At 42.2% G+C, this 25,808-nt stretch overlaps 1 protein-coding gene across 2 annotated transcripts in view; it reads right to left on the bottom strand.

Annotated features, from left to right (window-relative positions):
* Positions 1–25,808, bottom strand: part of GALK2 (galactokinase 2) — a 126,442-nt gene that overhangs the window by 19,590 nt on the left and 81,044 nt on the right. For both annotated transcript variants that reach the window (XM_028100163.2, XM_028100165.2), the window contains exons 8-9: positions 22,748–22,958; positions 1,157–1,358 (exon numbers count right to left, since the gene is read on the bottom strand). In XM_028100163.2, the coding sequence (XP_027955964.2) occupies positions 1,157–1,358; positions 22,748–22,958 (413 nt within the window). The remainder of the gene's footprint in view (positions 1–1,156; positions 1,359–22,747; positions 22,959–25,808) is intronic.

Genomic DNA, 25,808 nt, shown 5'->3' with positions numbered 1-25,808 from the left:
GCCCCTTCACTGCCTTTCATGTGGAATTCAAACAATCCCACTACCTTCCAGGCAAAGACACTTCTTCCTGATTTCTGCACAAATCATCCCACTTCCTCTGATTTCCAGAACTGAACAATATTTGTTCCTTCCATTTACTGGGCCCTTGATACTTTCAGAAAAGAGCAGTTCTAATGGAACAAGCTCTGGAAGGCTTTTTGGCAATTAGTGAGCAAACTCTGACGTCAACAGAAGGATTCTCATCAATGCTATGTTCAAATCTCTCTACAAGTTGGGTTATACATGCCATTTGTGATCACTGGAGCTAGTTGATTTATACTTTTCAAGCTGGGAGTGTAGCAATGAATGAGGCAAGCCATAGGCGCCAAGTGGTTAATGATATTTTCATGACTAATTGCAGGCAGTTCTGTATCATCTTCTCACAGTGGAAATAACATCTAGCCATTTGAGAGTTCTCCCCATTTCCCCTTCAGTTTTCCCAAGGTCAGTGAAATCCCTTCTGGGTAAAGTGACCATGCTACTCTATCCATTACCCCCATTCTCTAACAATTATAAGGAAGCTGTTGTCAGGCTTTGTGAAAGAGTTTTCCTCTTTACATTTCTGTCTCAACCAACCAGTTATAAAACAGGGTTTCATCAAATCCTTACTTCTCCAACTTGCCTAACCTAAATCTGGGTGGCAGAGGATGCCGGCTTTCCGAGTAACTCCTTCATCAACCTCCCCTGCGCCTGAATACACTCTGATCAGGTTTGAGGCCCTCTTTCTGTTTTCTCCTTTCTTTTGAATAAAGCTACCAAATGTAGGATACCAAATAGAAGATGCTGCAGGGCACCGCTGTAGCGGATACCACTGATAAAAACCTGATGAGAAAGTAACAGCAGCGTCCCTGTCTAAGCAAAGCTCCCCGAAATATACCGAGTCATCCCAAGATGGAAAGATGGGAAGAACTGATTCCACACCTGGAGCCTCATAAAGCTCTGGAGTCAGATCTCCAATCTTTCTCCCTCAGATATTGAGGAGGGAATAAGTTTAGCTCTGTATACAACACCTCAGGAAGTGAGGCACTTAGAGGGTTATGAAAATTGTTTTCATCCATTTAGACAGTTTCCTGGGCAGCGTCGCCCCACCGCTGCCATGCTGCTCTGTCAGCCTCACCGACAGATGTCCACCAGCTGGTCCAGCTCAGGGCAGCTGCACTCGTACAGGTCCCGGCAGCTCGCGTGGCTCTGGTTCATTAACTCCCCCAGCAGCTGGACCGTGTTGTCAGGTGCTTCCTCACATATCTTCTTAAACCGGAGCACCCGCGTAGCCTCGCTGTACACGTGCTTTGCCCGCTGGTAGAGTTTGAAGATGAGCACTTAGGAAGAAAGGGGACGGGCAAAAAGGTTAGAAATATTTACTGGACAACCCAGTGCAAAGAAAAATAGTCACTGAGGACTTCCGTGTCTATCTTCCTTATCAACACCTTAGACTTTAAATAGGTCTCTCTTTCACTGAAAGAAACCTTCATAGTCTATCTACATTTGTCTCTTTTCAAGTCAGTTTTACTTTTTTTTTGATACAGGACACAGTGTCAGAAGTACACTTTCTTCCCTTCATTCTGCACACTCAGACGTGTGCACACATGTGCATGCAAACTAACTCATCCCACAGGGAGGGGAGGTAATGTGTGTTGGGCGCTCGCTATGCGTCAGGCTCTTTAGAGGCACTGTCTCATAGAGTTCTCCTCAGGGCACTGGGGGAGTGGCAGCATGATCCCTGTTTAACAGATAGCAGACTGAACTCACATGCCTAAGGTCACACATCCAGAAACTGGAGAAGCGGAGTAGTGATCAGGATGTCTGATCCCAGGGCTACATTCTTTCCACTGTGACCCACCAGAAAGGACCACTGAAAATGCTTACGCTGGCAATTCTATTTATAAAAATGTATCCTGCAGATCAGCACAATTACTTATACATGTACACACACACACATACAGCAGCATTATCTAGCAGAAAATAGGAAACAAATGTCTAATAACAGAAAACATTTTAAAAATTAAGCTACCTCCATTGAAAATGTTACTGCTATTAAAACTCAGATTCTAAGACAATTTACTCTTAGGAAATTATTCACAATCAAGTGAAAAAACAAGATACAAAACTGTATGTACAACTGATACTAATTTTGCATTCACATATACACAATTTATGTAAATTTTAATTTCTAAAACTTCGAAGAAAGCACCAAAACATTAACAATTATTATCTCTGTGTTACATTATGGGTGATTTTATTTTCTCCTTAACACATTTCTATACTTTCTAGATTATCCACAATGACCCTAACTTCAGTTACAGAAATATGTCCTATTGCAATGGCTTTATCTATAATGCGTACACACTCCCTTGAATAACAACTGGGACCTCCTTACCGTTTTCAACCTTGCTGAAGTGGCTGAGCTGGTGCTGTGGCCCTGGGGAATTTGTGATTATATGGAAGCTACCTAGCCTACTGGAAAGAGCCAGGGCTGTAAATCACAACGTCTGTCATTTCTTCTCAGCTCTGTGACAATTAGCTGTACCCAGCTGCTACCTCTACACAGTTCTATTTTCCCATCTCTAAAACGAGGTTGAGAATTACTTCCAGGTCTAACATTTTATGATTCTACGAAGATCTCCTTCCAAGCCTTCCCCCTTACCCTATGTTGTTAGATGTTGTAAAGAGGATGCTATGACCATTACCTTCTGTCTGCACCCCCAGTTCTACTCTCAGGAGGCTGACCCATATGATGACACCCCTGGGTTCCCTTGCCGTCTAGACTAGGGAAAGGGAGATCATTGAGAAATGGGAAGGAAGACAGTAGGTCAGAGGATTTATTCCCCAGCTCCCTCCTTGCAGCTGGTTCTGCCACTCCACTGGACAATGAACATCCTCTCGAGGTAGCCTTTTCTACATGACTTGATCCTCCAGTGTCAGCCTCCAGGTTCCTCTCCCTAGACTTTTACTATTTTTTCAGAGGGTGCTTTCACATTTCACTTAATGAACCAATAAATTTTATTAGTTTCAGGTCACATTTTTTTCCCTTCCACAGCACTGTCCAACTCTTGGAGATGGGTAAAAAGGCAGCCATGGCTAGAGGAAGTGAAGCCATTCTTAGGATTTGTGTAAAGTTCAGTAATTACAAGGGTGGGGCTACCTTTCTATAAATTAATAAAAAATTAAAAACAGTCTCAATTCAGTCACATTAGGTATATTAAACTTACAGTTAACTACTTACATCAATGAAATGATGCAAAATTCATATGAATTTTCCTGTTCTCTTTCAAAGAGGACCTAAATTCAGTCATCAAATCTAGTCAGTTCTTTGGCAACGTGTCTTGTAATCATCCCTCCCTTATATTGCCACTGTCATCACCCAAATTTACACTTTTCTTCCTTTCCCACTTGAACTATTTCGCAGTAGTTTCTAAATTGATATTGCTGTCTTAATCTCTCCTCCCTGCAGCCTCCCTTAAGGACAACACTGCCAGACTGAGCTCCTAACAACACAACCCTACTCAGGTTACTGCCCCAAACCTTTACTGCCTCGCCAGTGTTTCCCATTATCCAGATTCCTGCCCTCAGCAGGCTCGGTCCCAGCAGGAGGTCTTGCCTCCAGCCAAACTCCCCTACTTAGAGTTACTCAAAGGCTCCCCGCTTCTCAGGATACTGGTAGCCACACAGAAATCATTTCCTGTCGTTTCTCTCCCTCTCAGAATTTCACCTGTTTCAGTTTAAATTTTTTATGCTCTGAGAAGCCATGATGGCCCCAGCTGGAAACACTCTCTTGACTCTATACCACTCTTGCATATTCAATTTTCCCAGTTGTCGTTTAAATTTTAGTTGATTTACACCAGGATCCAAACAAAGCCCACACATTATATTTCATTGTTATATCTCGTAAGTCTCTTTCAGTCAAGAATTTACAGTGATTTTTGATAGTCTGGATTCCCAATGTCATGTATATAAAATACAGGCACATTTTAGGGCCACATCCTGGGATAAAACTCAATATAGTCCATTAGGGACAGTATGTTTTAGTTTTTCTTTAGGATTACATAGTCCTTTAGGATGAAATATTTTCCACTAGGATTAAATATTCTAAAATAGAAACCATCCAGAAAGGTGTTCTATTTTTTTTTAAGATTTTATTTATTTATTTGAGAGAGAGAGAGCACAAGCAGGAGAGGGGCAGAGGGAGAGGGAGAAGCAAACTCTCCACTGAGCAGGGAACCCGATGTGGGGCTCAAACCCAGGACCCTGGGATCGTGACCTGAGCCGAAAGCAGGTGCTCAACCAACTGAGCCACCCAGGTGCCCCCAGAAAGATGTTTTATACTAAACCTTAGGACTCGTGTTTTGCTTTGTGACAAGAAACATTCAGAATGCACCGAGCAGATGATCAGAACTTCACAAACCTGGCACCTTCTCATACCTATTCTCCATTGCAGAGTGTTTCATACAAGGCTTCTGAATAGGAATGTCTACTGAGGACTCTGGCCGGGCATTCTGAAGGTGCATGACGGACCACCATGGCTTACACCACCCCCCCGCCAACGGTAGTAATTCTGACAACAAGGGAGAGGGCAGAAAGGGCATCTGTTTCCAATTGTGATATAAAAATCTTGCCAAAGGCTACAACAGATTTGGAGACCACCCTTTGGGAGGAAAAGCAGTTCTGTGTTGGCTGGACATCACAAATGCTCTCTGGATCCAGGATTCTGGCTTGTTATGTGGTGGCAATTCACTGGGTCTCTTGTTATGCAGATACCAAAAAATCCAAGAAAATCTGAAACTTTATCCACAATAGCTTTCTTCCCTGTCCAGTTAACTTTAAAACTGAATGCTCCAACTGTCTATAAGCTCTTACAATCCTTGAGAGCAATTATTACAGTAAAAGATGAAGGAAGTTGTTTGTTACTATGTTCATCACATGCGTGATTACTTCCAAGGCAAATTTAATTTAAGAATATAACACCAGACTCTATTAGTGTCCTATCATGGGAAATTTGAGGCTTCAAAGCAGGATATACCACATAGACTTTGAAAGATTGAATCTTGGATAATGACTGAGTCTAATCCTGAAACCATGACACAGATTCTAAGATCTAAATGATCACAACCATAAACATTTAAACTGCAAAAGCCATTGAATTAATTCACTTGTATAATAATTCTGTTAGCTCTAAACTTCCCCATCCCTCTGATTTCCTGGGTCAGCACACTCACCACATGGGTTCCTGCCGTAGGCCCCGTGAAAGGAGCTGTTTTGTTGGCCTGGAATGCTCCTCCCCCTGATCTTAACAGGGCTGGCCCCCACTTGTCATTCAAGTCTCAGCTGTCACAGCTTCAAGGAGACCTTTCCTCAACTCCAATCTAGAGTAACTCCCTCACATATATATTCTCTCCATCCTATTTTATTCTCCCAACACTTACTACCATCCCAAATGTCTTGTGTATATATTTGTTCATTGGTTTGTGGTTGTTTTTCACCACTAGAAGGTCAGCCCTGGGAAAGAAAGGGCCTTCCTTGTCTACAGAATTTCACTTCTGTATCTTCAGCAGCTAAAATAGGGTCTGGCACACCATAGAGGCTCAATAAATGTCCACTGAAGGAATGGTCAGTTCCTTGTCTTTGTAGCAAAACTGCACTGAAACTTGGCAAAATAAACAATTATGGGACGAATGCAATAGAGAAGACCTACTATTTTGGCAATTTATGCTTACTAGCACCTTCACCAAAAAAGTGGAAAAACTTGACTAAAAGAAATTTAAAAGATAATTAGTAAGCTCCCGTGTCCAAAGTGTACCTAATACCCATTATCACAGAGGTCATTATATATATATATACAATGACAGAATTATTTATATTGTGTTTTGCTTCACAGATATAGAAGAAAGGAGATTTCTAAAGCAAACAAGATGTGTTTCAAATAAAAGGGAAGGAAGAGAAATAAATCATCATAATCAGTTAAAATACTTTTTTTTAGACAACCTTTGTAACAAAAAGGTGTCTGCTCACTTTTACCTTAAAAGGATGGCCACATAGCTTCTGATCAGAACCCATCTCTAATCAATGGATCTAAAAAGGGTAACAGATGATTGGGTTTTTTGCTGTGTCTTTAGTGAGAAAGGATGAGAATGCCTGTGACAGAAGTAACACACTGGGCACCATTTTCCTCATAAAAGCTCTAACAACAGCAGGTCAATAGGAGATGGGGGACATGCCTATTCGATTTCTGAAAGAGCCCCACTGGTTTAATTTAATTTAATTTAATTTTTTTTAAAGATTTTATTTATTTATTTGAGAGAGAGAATGAGAGAGAGAGAGCACATGAGAGGAGGGAAGGTCAGAGGGAGAAGCAGACTCCCTGCTGAGCAGGGAGCCCGATGCAGGACTTGATCCTGGGACTCCAGGATCATGACCTGAGCCGAAGGCAGTCGCTTAACCAACTGAGCCACCCAGGTGCCCTAATTTTATTTTTTTACTTAAGAGCCTTTTTATTAACTCAGCTTCTACTAAGAGTGATGACAAAAGCCCTGAATAAGATGGCCATCTAGCATCAGTCAACCAATAGTTCTTATTGAGCACCTGCTACATGTCCCACACCATGCTCCAAATGATAGGAAAGACATGTGAAATAGAAGCCCTGGATATGAGGAACTCAACAACTCAGTTAAACAGAGAAAACAAGCTCTCAGACCACTGGAAAGTGATGAACTGCAGCAGACCTCCAAGTGCTAGAAATGCTGAAGGTGCACTAAGAAGACAGGTAATGGGAAGGATCAAAGGAGAGCCCGAACCACAGAGCTTCCTTGCTGCAAAGAAAGGATGACCAAAGGCCTGAGTTGGGAATAGGCAGAGTGTGTTTACAGACCTGAAGAGAGCAAACTGACCAGGACCTGGGGCAGTCTCTCGATGAGGCTGTCCTCACACCTGAAGTTTTAACATCCTTTGCTACACATGCTACACAAAGGTTACAAACTAAAAACCCATGGTCCACACTCAGCCACAGTGATGCCTTCTTGACCCACGTATTGTCCTCTGAACTGGAAATTTTTATATACGAATCCAGATTTCTGTTTTCCCTTGAAAAATTGAAATCTGGCAGCACTGAACCTATATTCTTGCACAAAGGTTGTTGACTGGAACTGAGGAGCAGCTACCCCTTTTAGAACACACACACTTTATTTCCACAAAGTTCCCTCCATTCCCAATTATCTGACACTCAGCCCGCCTCACTAGTTTGCATGGCTGCCTGGTCCCTGTAGGCATCTGCATGTGGGACTCTTTTTCCATAAAACTCTCTATTATAGGAATTCTTGGCTAGAGAGGGAAGAGTGGGCAAACCAAGTGGGTCATCATGCCATAATGAGCCACTGTTACTAACAAATACCACCCCCCCATGTGCACTGCTAACCCCATATTGAACTAAACTCTGTGTTCTAGTAACTTCTACTGTTAGTTCTGCTCCCCAGAGATATGTAAACACAGACAACCCTTGAGAGATCTGAAGAAAGCTCTCATGTCTTATGTTTTTTCACACATTGATGAGGATACAGTTTTCTCTGTTAAAACTGAGGGAACACTAATGAATAAGATGAGCTCTTTACCCTCAAGAAGTAATAGTTTAACAAAAGACAAATGTTGGTGAGGATGTGGAGAAACTGGAGCCCTTGCACACTGTTGGTGGGAATGCAAAATTGCAGGCCCCATGGAAAACAGTACAGAGGTTCCTCAAAAAATTAAAAATAGAACTACTGTATGACCCAGCAATCCCACTCCTGGGTATACGTCCAAAAAAACTGAAATCAGGATCTCAAAGAGATACTAGCACTGCTATGTTCATTGCAGCCCTATTCACAATAGCGAAGATGTAGAAGCAAACTAAATGTCCACCAGTGGATGAATGTAGTTAAAAAAATGTAGTATATACATATAAAAGAATATTATTCAGCCTTAAAAATGAAGGAAATTCTCTAATATACAACAACATGAATGCACCTTGAGGATATTATGCTAAATGAAATAAGCCAAAAAAAGAAAGACAAGTACTACATGATTCCACTTATAGGAAGAGCTAACGTCATTAAATTCACAAAATCAAAGGCTGGAACAGTAGTTACCAGGGGCAAGGGGAAGGGGAAATGGGGACTTACTAATCAACAGATACAAAGTTTCAGCTAAATAAGATGATTATCAAGTAAGATGTACAACAACGTACTCATGGTCAACAATAATATACATTCAAAATGTGTTGAGGCTAAATCTCACATTAACTGTTCTTAACACAGTGAAAAATAAATGAAAATAAATTTTTTAAAAATGGAAATAAAAAAGACATAATTATTTACTAGAGAGAGAGATCACTAAATAAAGACCATAAAGGCAATAGATGCTAAGGCAGCTCCTCAGAGCTAACATGGAAGCACGACACCAAGAGATTGTCCTGATCTGGGTTGACCTGAAAGCAGAGGCTGACACAAAGCCTTGGGTGCAGGTAACAGAAATCTAGGAAGCAGGAACAGAGGAGTAAGGAAAGGGAGACAGGAAAGAAGAAAGGCCAATAGAGGGTGCAGAACAGTGTCCACCACTGTGGACAACTGGGGGCCCAGGTGCTCAGAGGCCTCTCTGAAGAACCATGAAGGTGCCTCAGAATAGGCCCATCAGCAGATGGGAAGCCTGAGGCATTTATCCACAGACATGCCCACTGTGGCCCCCAAATGGGGTTAACTTCTCCATAAAGATGTGCCTGGGCAGCGCAGCTACCTTCAGTGACTTTGGAGAATGCCCCAAGCTGATGAAGACATGCTCACACTGGCTGCTAACATGACATGGGCTGCTGACAAAGCTGGAATCAGGTGAGCCAAGGGGATGGAGCACAGAGGTTATGACCTTCACTAAAGAGGTGAAGCCAGCTGAATTTAAAAGATGAGTTAGGTGCCCAGAAAACCAACTAAAAGGTGGGGTAAAGAGCAAAGAAAAGCACTGGGAACTTAAGGCAGAAGGAACATCATGAGCAAAGACATGAAGATTAAAAAACATGAGGTGCTTTTAGAGAATTCTAAATTCTTAGATGTGACTTGCATAGAACATGGACAAAGAGCAGAAGCAACAGGAAACACAATGAAAGAGAAAACTGAAGCAGCAGACAGAGGCCAGATCATCAAAGTTTTGTACATTATCCTAAGTAAGGTATTTAAATTAAAGGTATTTAAGTTTAAAGGTATCCTGCAGGTAAGTGGTTCTTGGCCTTTTTAGAGTTAGAGAAACTTTTGAGAATTGAATAAAAGCTAGAGACCCTCCCCCCATCTGAATGCACAAATATCCAAAATTCTACATATAGTACAACATATACACAAGAGGCGGTAAAGCTATCCTTGGATTCAGGTTTAAAATTCTAGCTATAAACAAGAAACCATTACAGGCTTTAGCAACTATGTCAGTCAGGATTCTTTTTTGTAAACAACAGAAACCGACATGGACTAACTTAATCAAAAAAGGAATTTATTTTAAAGATATTAGGGAGCTCACAAAATCTATTAGAATTACAAGAATTCCATATACCTGTTCTCTATTAGAATACAAGAAGACCAGGCACAAATGAGTCAGAAGCCAAGGGAAGCGGGCAGCGAAGAACATTGTCATGGTCACTTCACAAGTCTAGATATGACATCGGACTCGAGATACCTTATCAACAGACCCTGTGCCTAGTAGATTCAAACCCCCAGATATAAGCACAGGAGGAACCTAAGGCCCTTTGCTCACACCCAGGTGACAAGCAACCTGGGAGAGGCAAATCTGACCCTCCAGCTTCTACCATAGGAAGCAAGGCCCACCCTCTCATCAACATGCACACAGCAGATTTCCCTAGGAAAGGGGCCTGTATTCTAGGTAGCCGAAACTATGGCACCCACCCCCAGCAGCAGTGAAATCCCGTGACTCTATTAGCAGTGACGTTTTCTCCTCTCCAGACCAACCACCCAGCTTTCCCCACATGCCTGGATTTCAAGTCTCCCTCACCTTCTACAAGGGTGGTTCCCCCAGTGTGTCCTAGGAGTCTGTCTGAGGAGTGCAGAGTACAGTTAGACCATTGTCTTCCTCATCCTCAATACACAGAGTTTCTTTGTGTAGCCTCATACTACCAAACTGCATAAAGGTTGTGTGGATATGGAAGAATACAAAGCGCTGGTCTTCAGCTAACAAGCTCAAAAATGATAAATATTTGGGGAATCAGGCTTGGGTAAAAACTTCACCTCAGCCTAATTAATCAAAACAAAATAAATAAATATTCTGGTCCGGGAGAACTGGAAATCCTTCTCATGTATGTATATAATTAATCTTTCTAAGACTCTCATACCCCAAAATACTTCCCCGGTGTTTGGGTGAGGGGTTAAAAGCAGTCAAGTCTTTAGTGGCCTTTGCCCCCATGAAGCTGCATGCTATTGGCCAATTTCTCTTCACAACAAAAGGCTCCACTGGGCTAACCCAAGAGCTGTTTTCCAAGAACAGCAACCCAGAGGTAGATGGGGAAAACCACTTCAGAATCTACTCTGGAGTCCTCTGTTTTCCTATGCAGCAAAGTTATAATAAATCCCTGCTCTGAGGCATAGAATCTTGGGACTGTTTAAGCAGTAGAATGGAAAAACACTATATATTCCTCACTGAAGTTGGACTGTGGTTTCAAATTTATTTTCCTAATAATATTTTTCAGAAATGTGACGTTTCTGAAATGGTCAAACCCACAAAAAAATGAACTGCTGTTTCCAGCCACATTAGCATCCCATTCCCAAACACTAAATTAAATTAGCATTTTACATTTAAGAGGGAAAAAAAACTTTACCTGCTCTTAAAAGCAAAACCACAGATGAAAAAAAAAAATATATATATATGCACTTTTGACACAAACCACATTAATCCATGGAAAACTACATTCCAAGAGTCATTTGTGAATATTTTCAAATCCACAGCATAATGCCATCTTGTCTGTGGAGAGTAAGGGCATCCCACATGTTTATAGCCTCCCTTGCTCAGATTTCCAAGAGCGGTGAGAGCCAGCATTGTCTGTGTCACAATAAACTCTACTCCTCTGGTCTTGAAACCTTTGTATCACTCGCTGTTGTCACCCTCACCTGCACTTTATACTCTGGCAACACACAAAGCCCCTATTAACTCTGGGGCCATTCAGATGACAAGACAGAGCCCATCACTCCCTAATCACTGTGTTCCCTTCTAATTACTGTTATCACACACTGCTTTAGGAGGGCAAGGGCTGTGCTGTCTTCATCTTTATAGCAGTGAAGAACACTGTCACAGTTACTTCACAAGTCTAGATATGACATCAGACTCAAGATACCTTATCAACAGACCCTGTGCCTAGTAGACTCAAAGCCCCAGACATAAGACATGCCAGGGCCCCAGGAGGAACCTAAGGCCCTTGCTCACACCCAGGTGACAAGAGACTTGGGAGAGGCAAATCTGACCCTCCAGCTTCTACCATAGGAAGCAAAGCCCACTCTCTCATCAACATGCACACAGCAGATTTCCTTAGAAAACGGGCCTGGATGCTAGGTAGCCAAAACTATGGCACCCACCCCCAGCAGCAGTTAAATCCCATGACTCTATTAGCAGTGACGTTTTCTCCTCTCCAGACCCCAGAACCTAATAAAGAGCCTTGAATGTAACAATAAATTCTCAATAATTCTCAACTAATTCTCAATAAATGTCAACTTCTTGCTCCCATCCCATCAGCAAAGGAAGAATCTAAAGCTACTCCTGGATGAGCCGCATTTTTGTTTCCCTCTCTTTCTTAAGGAAACTACTTTCCCATGAACTTCCCAGAACTTCCCTAAAACTTTGTTCTTAGAAAAAGTGAAAGGGCTGGACAATTTCAGGTCATTTGAAAAGGAGCCTAGGGAGTTGGGAAAGAGTCTTGGTCAATGCAGAGCTGAACGAAGGACTATGGAAAACAAGGGTCACACTTGCCTAGAGTTGGCCTGTCCTCATATTTTAGCATAAATAGGAATGAGCTCTTGTCTTTGCTTTCTTCTATTAATTGAATTATGGGGGTGGGGTGGGGTGGGGAATGTAAAGGAGCAAAAAGGACGAGGAGAGGCAAAGGGAAACTCAGTGCTGATCTGAGAAATAAGTAGTATATTTTCATTGGAACACTTCAGTATTTATTTTATTGCTGTCTTCCCACAAAACGCTGAATAAAGGAGACAAGGATTATGCTGGCCTTACTGATCACTAATACGCAGTCCCTAGCACAGTGCTTGGATAGTTGCCCTTCAACTGAGTACTTATTGAATAAAGGAATAAAAATTGACTCCTATTTACTTATATTACTCATTTATTTGCCATTATGATCAAAAGGTAGGAGTTTGCCAAATTACGACAATAGATTAAGCAAGTGAGAAGCTATGTCATCTGCCATGCAAGACCCACCTCACTTGCCCGGGCTGCTGGCCAGAGTTTGCTTTGGAAAGGGATGCACTAGCGCAGACCAGGAAGGTGGCCTGGGCACAGCACAAGAGGGGAGAGTGAGGGAGCTCTGATGCGGGCTAAATGGGACCCTCCCCTTAATTTCCTCATGGCAAGTACTGAAGACAGTAGACCCACACTACATTTAGACTTTCCAAAATGCAGTGTGATATTAGGGAAGAGAAAAAGGGCGCACTGTCAGGAACATTTCATGAGATGTTCCTATTCTCACGGTGCTGACAACATAACCGGCCATATCCTGCAGAGACCGATGAGGACGCTGCTATTTCACGGAAGCCCGTGATTACGCATGTGTTTATGTAGCCCCCCGGGGACTGTGAACACACACAGGCATGAGTTGGTTTGTGGTCTCTCTGTGTTCGTGTTTATGTGCTTGTCCATAAACCAGCTCTGTGTACACATCAGTTTCTCTCCCATTATCAGATTCTTTTTCCCTTTTGATTTGCATCCACTCTGCCCCCTTTCCCCTATTGGACTAAAACACAGAAATGAAGTATATACCTTGCTATTTTGTGTTAATTGAGTAGAATTTTATATTCCTTGTTCTTAGAACATTTTAAAGTTTCTCGGTAAAAGACTAAATGTTACTGCTATTCCTAGAGAGGTGGTCTCTGGTCTTTTTTGCTGCATCAGTAACCCTTGATAGAATTAAAACTTCCCAGTGGCGCTAACGGACTGCAGGTGCTAATTCTTGTGGTCTCTCCCACCCCATTCCTGCCTAAAGACAATATGAAGAACCATCTTCCTCAAGCGTTTTCTAAAAAAAAAAAAACTATGCAATGTCTCTGCCTTTGAACAGAAAGTGGTGCCATGTCATGTTTTCATCAGGAAACCTGCAGCACGAATGAAGATTGATTGAGATCTCTTGAGGCTAAAACTGTGAAGGTCTAGTCAGATACAATGGGTCATTGTTTTGTTGTCATTACTATTAAAATTTGGCAATAACCTGCTCAAAGTCCCTAGATCATACCTGGTTACTTCTCCTGACTTGTGTGGAAACAAACTGGACACAAATTCATGTGGAGAGGGAAAAGTATACAGTTTCTAATTTAGAAGTTCTTATTAGGAAATTTCCTTCCACCTGAAGCTAGGTGCTTTGAAAAATAACAAAGGCATAGGAAGTGAACAACTAATAGCAAACAAGAGATGTTTTCCTGGACCATACCCTAAGACTCTAGAAAAAGAGTCTCCTGAAAAGAGTCTGTGTGAGCTCCACAAGACAAGGGAGAAAGTGACAAACCAAGAACTAGGAAGGATTTCAGCAAAGTGCAGATAAAATGCCAGTGTGAGAGAAATGTCCAACATAAAGAGAGATCACAGTATGTCTAACTTTTAAGTGAAAATACTTGGAATTTGGTCAAGAACAACATTCATTGTTCCAGATGTCTGGAAAGAAATGCCAGCTTCATAATTTTACATGAGAAAGTAAATTGGCTCTCATCACTTAGATTCGACAGGATGAAACTCATAGCTACACAGCACAGGGAAGTGTGGGTGTCATTAGGACTGTTCCCAAAATGTTCCCTGTGCTCCTTACACATGTTAAAACAGACTGCACTTCCCCATCCCCGCTAAAGTTCTTCACGTCCACATGACTTGCTTGAGCCAACGAAATGAGAGTAGGAGTGATGGTGTCACTCCATACAGGATGCTAAAAAGCCAGTGAGTGCTTAGCAATATTCCCCTCCTCTGGCCACAGAAATTATGGACAAATATATTGAGATAGAGCCCTCCCCGCCAAGCCTGGGTCCCTGTATGTCACAGATGAATAGACTCCTTCCTCTGCTGCCTTGTGTTGAATATGCAGAGTGGGCATACTCGTCGGGGGTCAAGCCGCTGAGACTTTGGTCTTGTTACTAAAGCATAATCAGCTTGAACACATTGATATAGGAGATAATCACTCTGACCAAAATAAACAGATTTAACTATAAGAAAAGCAGCTTTGTATGCGAAGAAAATATTTACTTTCATGGAAACTTAAAACCGTGAAAATGAAAGAAAAAGAACAAAAAAGTAAAAGAGGAGCGGCCAGATCCTGTCCTCTCAGGTTGATGAAGGCTATAGAAGGTGTTTTCCGAATCCAAACCGGCAGAGGAGTAACATGGTCCACAGTGGGAAGGTTGCTGTCCTCCCATCCACAGAAGCCTCATTCTACTCAAAACAGAGGGTCTGGTAAAGTCACGGCTGACCCTCTGATGATTTCGCCTGTCAGAAGGTAGAGATACATCCATGATGAATTGAAGCAAAAGGAATACTGAGTAATGTCAAGTCACGTATCCTAGACTTAAGAAAAACTGACATTTAAAAGTTTAGAAATTGTCTTTTTCCTTTCTCCTCCCTCCTTCCTCTCCCTTCCCTTGAGGCAGCCAAGAACGGTATGGCCAGCAAAACCAAGGTCAAAAAGGCATGTGGGCTGAGGAAGTAGCCAGGAACTTGAAGGTCAGGGCCAAGGAGGCTGGCAGGGCTGGGGCCAAGGTGGTGGTCAGGGCTGAGCAGCCCAGGGGTACCAGCAATGCCAAGGCCAAGGAGGCAGCTGGGGTGAAGGAGGAAGCTGGCAGGGCCAGGAAACCAGGTAGTTACAGGAGAAACAAGCAAATTAAAAAATATATTAGGAAAGATGAAAGGCATTTATTTTGATGCCTCAGTGGTCTAAGCAGGGACACCAGGTGCCACTGCAGCTCAGGTACCTTACCACTTCTCCACCAGCTCACTTCACCAGCATGGAAGAGCAGCTTGGTCCACAGTACCCCCGCCCCGATCCCACTGACCCTTCTTTCAGCTTCTCTGCCTCTTGGGCCAGGTACATGTTTAGCTTCCCCTGCAGGAAACCGGTATTATCAAAGCTGCAGGCCTGGAGGTGGTGGGCGTTTGAGTCCTGTTCCTGGCCATCTTCAGGGGTTCCTGCTTGTCCTTGCTGCCCCCCACTTCACATCAATCATCACTGCCTAACTGTTTCCCGTCGACTTCAGGTTCCAGCACCTCAGGTTCCAGCACCGGAGGCCAAGACAGAGCCGTAGGCACTGTTTACGCAGCTTCACACAATTGCACGTGGTCAAATCTAAATAATAAATGCCTTCCTCTGATAAAAGCCTAACACAGCCCCACATCAGTGGTTAAGAGGGAGGGCATACCTTGAGGGAGGGCTCTGGAGTCACTGCATGCGTTTGAATCCCAACTCTGCCACTTCAAGCTGTGTGACCTTGGGCAAGTTACTTAATTGTTCTGTGCCTCCATTTCCTCATCTGTAAAACAGCAAAATATTGGAACCTACCATATGGATGTTCCTAGCAGCAAAATCATCTGAAGCCAGTCTTTATCCCTTTTGTTCTCTAAACTAAATCTACATAGCCTGTGCTCTATTTCACTTACAGAGATTTCAAATATTTTAAGGAAAGTCCGTGTGTGAATTCCAAGACCACTGTCAAAAACACTGAGATGCAAGACAGAATGTTCTGTTGGCTGCAGAACATTGGTATCACTCTTTGTTTATAGAATGAAAAAGGAATATTCAGCATTATTAACAGTTGTGTCAGTGAGCACAAGCCTAATTAGTATTGTAATGGAAAATACATTTGCCTCTCTCTTTTAAACAGATTTTCAAACAAACAAAAACAACATCTATCAAAAAGTTCTTTGTTCCCCAGGCGCTGCCTAATTTGGGGAGCTTGACTGTCATATCTCAATAGTAGGAACAGGTTAGGAGGGTGGGGAGAACAACGTAAAGGAACGGTGAATGCATCAATATTTGAATGTGTGTGTTCGAAGGTGTTTACCCCAGTTTACAGCCTGGAAAAGGACTATTTCATGCAGGTACTCTAAACATGAGGACAAGTATAGCAAATGTTTTAAAACACTTAGAACAGTGTAAGTGCTTACAGCATAGTAAGCACTCAATGTTAGATGTTAATAACATTATTACTATTAATATAGGATGAACAGATTTTTTTTAAAGCTAGATACTCGGCCCTGACCACCACCCTCTACTTAGACTTTGAGTGCGTTCTTGAATTGGCCTCCTACCCATTACTTCTCTATATGGATAGAAGAAAATTAATTTAACTCATTTATTCATTCAGCAAACATGTGCGAGCCATTGCAGGAATACAGAGGTGCACAAAACAGGGACCCTTTTGCAAGGATACAAATCCTGGGGGAAGATGGTGCTTGTGGCTCATATTTAGTTGCTGTGACTCTGTCAGGGTTTATTTTTGGGAAATGCCACTATAGTAACTACTGTATGCGAGTCTCATCAGAGGCTGGAAAACCTGTTTCCAGTTTGCTTTCATAGCTGTAGGTCACCAGAGTCCATGGGTCCACTGTTGTCAGGAAGGTAGATGTCCCCTGCCTCCTTTTCCACACCAGGTATGGTGTCCCTGAAGCTAAGGGCTCGGTACGCAAGGATGACCTTCCTAGAGAGAGGAAAACACTCGTCTTCAACAAAGAGGACCGGAGCATCTGACAGAGGTCAATGTTTAGTCTCGCTGATCTAACTCTCTACCACACTACATCCTCTCCTGCCAGCCGTGCCCAAATCACAGTAACTCGAGAAACCTGGGGAACTCAAGGGTTTAAAGGTACAGAATATGAAGAGGTGGTCAAGTTCATAGATTCATTCTGGGCCTGTCTCAGTTCAAGATGGCCAAATGTATTTAAGACTACTGCAGGGGTCAACTCCTCCTGAAAATGTACCTTCAGGATTTGTTTCATTTTAGCTCTTTTAACAGTCTCACACAAGAGACTGGATGAATGAAAATTCCAGAATTCTCCTGCTCTTGTGGCTCCAGGGTGGCTCAGGAGCCATTATTAGCCTTGTGGGATAAGGGGAAGGTTCTGAGCTCTAGCCTACCCATCAGTGGCATAGTCACTGGTCAGTACATAACACATATCACTGTAACTGTAATCCTGTAACTCTCTGACCTCACTTTCTTCACCTATGAAATGAAGATAACCATGTGACCCAGAGTTGTTGTGAGATTCCAACTACATCATGTGAGTGAAGAGTAATACGTAAACCATAAAGCAAATAACAAGTTTTTTGTTGTTTTTTTTACTCTAGATGTCTTCCTAAAGAGCAGTCCATGTCAGTGCCCTGTGCTTGCTCAAAAGCCTGATTATTGCTCATGACTTTGGAAATCACAGGATCCAAACAAATTAGTCGGCAACTGGCCAGCACTTTGTCAGCATATGGTCCCAGGCAATTACTAATCTAAGCAATGAGATTCGTTTTCCAGCCCAGCACAGTGCATCTGAGCAGCAGGGCCACCCCCGTGCCAGCCGTATGCGCCCACCTCCCCTGGTTCTGACCATAGCTTCATCTTTTCCCTCTTGGTTCACCCCTTAGGAGACACCCCCCCCACCTCAAATCAGCCTGGTCCCTGAGCCTCTAGAAACCCACACATCATATCACACCCTTAGACTCTTCCTACCTGTGGGCAAGGCCTGACAAATAATACTTAAATTACTCCTAGCCAGTTCCTAGTGATGGACTGTAGCCATTCTAAACAACGTTTAAAGGATTTGAGGATTTTCCTTTGTGTGTTTAATTTTAATGGCCTCTGAGCATGTCCAAATATAACTATTAGAAATTTGGAAAGAAAAACAACAATTGTACGTGTACATGAGCCTTTGGAAGTCTGGCTGGCTTAGCAAAGCCTGCGAGCCATAGTTTGATTGTAAAACATCTCTCCTTGCACTGTCACCTCACGGTACACATCTCCCAATTCACACTCATAACCAGATAAAGAAAGCAACTTTGGCTGAAAGAGAACACTGGATTCCACTTTGAGAAAGGAATGGATCTCCCTGATGAGAAAAATTAGTTGTAGTCAACACTAAGTATGTTAAAGTGTATGCACCTGAACTGAAGGCGGAGGCACCCTCCAGAGTCCTCTGCTGGGGGCATATGACATCTCTGCGTCCCCTCATATAATCTAAGTGCAGCACCACATTTAGTAAGAATCTCATCTTCTAAAGGGTTAAGAGAAACGTTTGCTTAAGTTCTCGGACCAACCAAAGCATAAACTCAGAAGGAACAAGGAAAGGATACAATAGGATCTTTTTTTTAAATTTTTTATTGTTATGTTAATCACCATATATTACATCATTAGTTTTTGATGTAGTGTTCCATGATTCATTGTTTGTTCATAACACCCAGTGCTCCATGCAGAATGTGCCCTCTTTAATAACCCATCACCAGGCTAACCCATCCCCCTACCCTCCTCCCCTCTAGAACCCTCAGTTTGTTTTTCAGAGTCCATCATCTCTCATGGTTCGTCTCTCCCTCTGACTTACTCCCCTTCATTCTTCCTCTCCTGCTATCTTCTTCTTTCTTTTTTCTTAAAATATGTTGCATTCTTTGTTTCAGAAGTACAGATCTGTGATTCAACAGTCTTGCACAATTCACAGCACTCACCGTAGCACATACCCTCCCCAATGTCTATCACCCAGCCACCCCATGCCTCCCACCCCCAAACACTCCAGCAACACTCAGTTTGTTTCCAGAGATTAAGAATTCCTCATATCAGTGAGGTCATATGATACATGTCTTTCTCTGATTGACTTATTCCACTCAGCATAACATCCTCCAGTTCCATCCACGTCGTTGCAAATGGCAAGATCTCATTCCTTTTGATGGCTGCATAATATTCCATTGTGTATATATACCACATCTGCTTTATCCATTCATCTGTCGATGGACATCTTGGCTCTTTCCACAATTTGGTTATTGTGGACATTGCTGCTATAAACATTGGGGTGCACGTACCCCTCGGATCCCTACATTTGTACCTTTGTGGTAAATACCCAGTAGTGCAATTGCTGGATCGAATGGTAGCTCTAATTTCAACCTTTTGAGGAACCTCCATACTGTTTTCCAGAGTGGTTGCACCAGCTTGCATTCCCACCAACAGTGTAGGAGGGTTCCCCTTTCTCCACATCCCCACCAACATCTGTCGTTTCCTGACTTGTTAATTTTAGCCATTCTGACGGGTGTGAGGTGGTATCTCATCGAGGTTTTGATTTGGATTTCCCTGATGCCGAGTGATGTTGAGCACTGTTTCATATGCCTGTTGGCCATTTGGATGTCTTCTTTGGAAAACAGTCTGCTCATGTCTTCTGCCCATTTCTTGATTGGATTATTTGTTCTTTGGGTGTTGAGTTTGATAAGTTCTTTATAGATTTTGGATACTAGCCCTCTGATATGTCATTTGCAAATATTTTCTCCCATTCTGTCGGTTGTCTTTTGGTTTTGTGGACTGTTTCTTTTGCTGTGCAAAAGCTTTTGATCTTGATGAAGTCCCAATAGTTCATTTTTGCCCTGGCTTCCCTTGCTTTTGGCGATGTTTCTAGGAAGAAGTTGCTGTGGCTGAGGTCGAAGAGGTTGCTACCTGTGTTCTCCTTTAGGATTTTGATGGACTCCTGTCTCACGTTTAGGTCTTTCAACCATTTGGAGTCTATTTTTGTGTGTGGTGTAAGGAAATGGTCTAGTTTCATTCTTCTGCATGTGGCTGTCCAATTTTCCCAACACCATTTGTTGAAGAGACTGTCTTTTTGCCATGGGACATTCTTTCCTGCTTTGTCAAAGATAAGTTGACCATAGAGTTGAGGGACCATTTCTGGACTCTCGATTCTGTTCCATTGATCTATGTGTCTGTTTTTGTGCCAGTACCATACTGTCTTGATGATGACAGCTTTGTAATAGAGCTGGAAGTCCGGAATTGGGATGCCGCCAGCTTTGCTTTTCTTTTTCAATATTCCTCTGGCTATTCGGGGTCTCTTCTGGGTCCATACAAATTTTAGGATGATTTGTTCCATTTCTTTGAACAAAGTGGATGGTATTTTGATGGGGATTGCATTGAATGTGTAGATTGCTCTAGGTAGTATTGACATCTTCACAATGTTGGTTCTCCCAATCCATGAGCATGGAACGTTTTTCCATTTCTTTGTGTCTTCCTCAATTTCTTTCATGAGTATTTTATATTTTTCTGAATACAGATCCTTTGCCTCTTTGGTTAGATTTTTTCCTAGGTGTCTCATGGTTTTGGGTGCAATTGTAAATGGGATCGACTCCTTGATTTGTCTCTCTTCTGTCTTGTTGTTGGTGTATAGGAATGCCACTGATTTCTGTGCATTGATTTTATAGCCTGCTACTTGACTGAATTCCTGTATGAGTTCTAGCAGTTTTGGGGTGGAGTCTTTTGGGTTTTCCACATACAGGATCATATCATCTGCAAAAAGTGAGAGTTTGACTTCCTCTTTGCCGATTTGGATGCCTTTGATTTCTTTTTGTTGTCTGATTGCTGTGGCTAGGACTTCTAATACTATGTTGAAGAGCAGTGGTGAGAGTGGACATCCCTGCCGCGTTCCTGACCTTAGGGGAAAAGCTCTCAGCTTTTCCTGACCTTAGGGGAAAAGCTGAGAGCTTTTCCCCATTGAGAATGATATTCGCTGTAGGTTTTTCATAGATGGCTTTTATGATATTGAGGTATGTACCCTCTATCCCTATACTCTGAAGAGTTTTGATCAAGAAAGGATGCTGTACTTTGTCAAATGCTTTTTCTGCATCTTTTGAGAGGATCATATGATTCTTGTTCTTTCTTTTGTTAATGTATTGTATCCCGTTGATTGATTTGCGGATGTTGAACCAGCCTTGCAGCCCAGGGATAAATCCCACTTGGTCGTGGTGAATAATCCTTTAATAAGGATACAATAGGATCTCGATCCCTAAAGTGAAAGCTGAGTGCCAAGAGAATTCAGCTGGAAATTTGGCGGAAGTTAGATGCCTAGATTCAGAAAGTAAATCAAGTGACACTAATCTAGGAGATTCTAGAACCCCACAGACTGATTTATGTTCATAGTTGTGGTTTTTTTTTTTTAACTTACCAATTCCAATAGCAAAAGAGGAAGAAACCCTTTGAGGATGGCAGAATTACAAAATGGATTCATTCATTCAACACAGATTTACTGAGTACAAACAAACATAAGTAAATTATAGAAAGCATTGCAAGTGGGCCAGTAGGGTAGTTATTTTAGATGAAGGGGTAAGATTAAGCATGTATCGTTTTTATAAAAATAATGAAATCAATATTCTTTGGGGGAAAAACCTTAAATATATAAATAAACAGCAATGCATGTACTATGATAAGGAAAGTATCTTTTGTGTTTTCCAAGGTTTTCTGGTAAGTTAACTTGTTTTTTAAAATGCTAAACAAAAAAAATGAGAGGTTGGAAAGACGGGCGGATGCAGAGAAAAAGAAACATGGATACAGAGAAAGAGAACAAGCTGTGGATTGAGAAGGATATGGAAAAGATAAGAATTATATTGAGCTTTTAAGATAGATAGGAACTGCATTTCAGAAAAGAGGAAAAGGGCAGTGATGTTTAGGATTAAAGGTCCAGAGGCAAGACCAAGATGCAATTGGTAAGTGGAATGGTTCAGCCCAGACAACACTGCCCAAGTGGGCATGTATGGACTCAAAAGGGAGCCAGGACAGCACAGAGTTAGGCCAAACTGAGCAGAAAGTTAACACCCACTTTAAGCAGCTTAGGCAATGCACTGAACTGAAATGGGGCCCTGAAGCTGGCCTTCACAAGCTCCCAACCCAACTCTACCTCCAGAGGCAACTGGATCTTAGCTAGATGTCCCTGCTCCCCAGTGCCGACTGTCCACAGACAGACAACCTTTCCTTCTAAGAAGAGAAGTCACCCCAGGGCCCCATTGCGCATCTCTGCCCTTTACCTTCATCTCAGGGATCTGATGTTACCAGTGTGAAAACAACATTGCTTGAAAGCAGGAGGTAAACAGACACAAGTTTCAAGCTAAGCAGTGAACTATCTGGTGTTCCAGGGCAGGGGGCCCAGCAGTTATAAGCACTGCTCCAACCTAGACCTTTTTGTGTACGTCATATAATAATGAGAAAAATGCACAGAGGAAAAAAAGAGAAACGTCTTGAAATAGGAACTTCTCGAGGGCAGGAGCCATGCTTTATCCACCTTTGCCTCACCAGAATACATATAGCAGATCAGGAAGTGTTTCGTGATGAATCAATCAGTGAATTTAATGAAGCCCAGAATCTAGATAATTAAGTTTGCCAAAACATACACATTCTCCAAATACCCTCAAGTATGCTTCAAAATCAGTAAAATTCATGGGGAAACTGGAATCTTTCCAGCTCTGAGTAGGGGAACAACCCACGTTCTTCACTTTCTTCTGCAGACTCACCATCTTGAGTGTTTGGACTCAAAATCTGGGTTCGAAGCTCCTGTAGGCTAATTCCCAGACACCTGCAGACCTCCTCAGGGCTATAGGGTTCAGGGTGAAGGGCATCCTCTGTGATCCACAGCATTTCTTCCAGACTGACTCCAAGTTTGGCCTGCACCTCCTCTAGTCGCAGTACTTCATCCCACTGCAAGCCTCTGTATTTAGCCAGGAGCTGCAAGTTCAAACCAAGATAATGGTTAGCTTTCATTTCAGAAATTGATATGTACTATTTTAATTAGCCAAATTCAACTGTTTTCTTTTTTCCATTCAACCTATCCACATTTCCCATCATTGCTTGAAAATGTACACTGGGTTCAGATGTTTGGAATTAAAACATGCTTGTGTGACACTCACAGGCTAAACATTTTTCCTTAAAAAACCTAATATCCTGCTATTTTTTTTTTCCCTGTCACCACTTTCCCTCAGGGCTATTGCTTTGAATGATTTTGTTCTTTTATCCCTCTTCAGTTCATCCCTAATACACCGCTCTCTATAAAGTCTACAGAAAACTACCCAATTCTCATGTGACCTGGGTCCTGAGGTGGACATTGTATGCCTGATTTCATTAGAGCACTTCCTGTTTACCACATGCCTCTTTGAAAATGGCTAATGAATTTAAGTATCTGGACATTTGGAGTAAAGTCCCAGATTTTAAATGAAAACCTCATTGGTGACCTTATGAAAAACCACTTCATTAGGTTGCTGGTAGAACTAGAGCTGTATGTTTCTCCACCCTCAAGAAAAGAGTTTGGCTTCCAACTGCATCTTGAGGCATCCCTCAGTTTGATGGAGAGGGTTAAGTACAAACGAAACCTTTGTAACCAGGTCCACTTGTGGGTACCTCAATCTGGAATATGTTTCTCTCATTCTCCCCAAACCACTGACTGAGCCTTTCAGAGCAGGTGACCGAAGATAGCTCTCATCCAGAGGTGTATAAAATGCATTCCCTGGGTGTGAGGCAGGTGCAGACAGTACAAACAGCAAAAAGAAACAAGCAAAAGAAGGGAAAACTCGTCTTCAAGGAAATGTGCATCTGATTTACTCTTCTATTATGCTGATGATTTGATTTTCCTTTCTTTTAGACAGGAAGCAGGGCTTACCAAAAGACCATTGAACTTTGATTAGGGCCACTCATTTCTGAAGAATCTTAATAACAGAAGTTCTTATATTCATTAATCCTCTTTTTAAAACTCTGGCTCATACATTTGAAAGGAGTTAATGATTTTAAGACAGAACTGGGAAAAGAGAAAAAGAATTATATTTTTCTGTTCAATTATTTCACAGAACATGGTACCATTTTTAAAGCCAGGACTAAAGCTAAGATCTTTCTTCTGACTTTGCTTAGCACACTTAGTTTTTACAAGCAGTGCTAGACTGATACCGCCACAGATTCACTCATTCATTTAATTCATTCATTCATGGTCTATATTCTAATGTATTCCAAAAATAATTTGAGAAAACTTATAAAGACATAAAGCAATATATTTATTTTATACAGAAAAAGAGCTGAAGTTGATAATCTCCTAGAATGATACTTTCTTGAAACACAGATCCAAATCCAGCTGAAATAAGCAATGAAGCAAACAGAAGTAATTAACAACTGTATAGTGCTGTATGATTTAAAACATGCTTTTTATTTCTTTTACTTCACCAATCTTGTGAGATGGGTATTATTACTCTATTTAAGAGGTAAGAGTAGATGACTTGCCCAAAGTCTAGTAAGAAACAGAGCTGGAAATTGAACCCTGGTCCTCTAACTCTTTCTGGCTTCCTCAAGGTCACAATCTCAGTGAGTAATGGCTAATATCTATGTGGTGCTGCTCACAGTAGTTCAAACTGCCATTCAAGTCCTACCAATGGATTTCTAAGCACAAACTAAGATTTGTGTTAGACATGAACATTCTAGTGATTTAAAAACAAACTTTGATAGATGGGTTCCCTCTAAAAAAAAAAGAAGAAGAAGAAGAAGGAAAAACATCAAAGAACTGGCCCCAAGTGATAAGAGTGGGCTCTTCCTCAGAACCTTTTAGTCAACAACAATCTTCAAGTTTCCATCCCGTGGCTCACTTGAACAAGTCACAGTGCCTCAGGCACTTGATCCAAGGAAACTGGGCCTGGGATGTGTGAGGAGAAAGTCTGGGAGGGATGCCTGCTGCCTACAAGGTTGTTTTTCAGAGGCAGCCTCCCTGTGTGCTTTCCTTCCACAGACAGAGGCACTAACATACAAAAGCTCACATTCACTCCAGCAATATCCCAGTTTGTGTTGGGTCCGCTTAGCCCCCAGCTGGAGGGGCCACAAAGCCAACTGGTCTATATTTCAGTGGAGGATGAAATCTACCACATGCCGTCACCGACAGCTGCACGGCCATGAGCCACTGAATAAGAGTGCACTACATGGTGGGAGTAAAATAGGAAAGCTGCTTAAGCCCTTTGAAATCTGGCTCAGGAAACAGAAGGATGACTTGCAGATGAGGGAAGTGGGTGGGTAAGATCACTGTCACTCAAAGACAGAACTTCATGAAGGAATTTGCCACTTGAGGCCTTGGTGACTGGCCTACTTCACATTTGTGAAGCAGGACTATGAGTCAGGGCTATGGGTCATTTCACCACAAGTTCCTCACTTGTAGCAGGGTGGGGAAATAAGAGAAAGCAGTTCTTTGTCAACATTCACCACTTTCGGGCGCCTGGGTGGCTCAGTTGGTTAAGCGACTGCCTTCGGCTCAGGTCATGATCCTGGAGTCCCGGGATCGAGTCCCACGTCGGGCTCCCTGCTCGGCGGGGAGTCTGCTTCTCCCTCTGACCCTCCCCCCTCTCATGTGCTCTCTCTCTCTCATTCTCTCTCTCTCAAATAAATAAATAAAATCTTAAAAAAAAAAAGACATTCACCACTGCAAATATTAAGTATTCATATCAGATACCACTTCTGGGAGGTTCCCGAACCTGTTCCGTACCCTGTGGGCAAGAAAGCAGGCAACAAGTGTTTTGTCCACAGACATGGAAAAAGGCAGATAAATAGTGCTAG

Source organism: Eumetopias jubatus, unplaced genomic scaffold (genome assembly GCF_037043125.1).
Source record: "Eumetopias jubatus isolate StellerSeaLion01/CBP00866 unplaced genomic scaffold, mEumJub1_p1.0 scaffold_7, whole genome shotgun sequence".
Lineage (NCBI taxonomy): Eukaryota > Metazoa > Chordata > Mammalia > Carnivora > Otariidae > Eumetopias > Eumetopias jubatus.
Note: the sequence above shows the minus strand (reverse complement) of the source record. Positions and strands in the feature narration are given on the sequence as shown.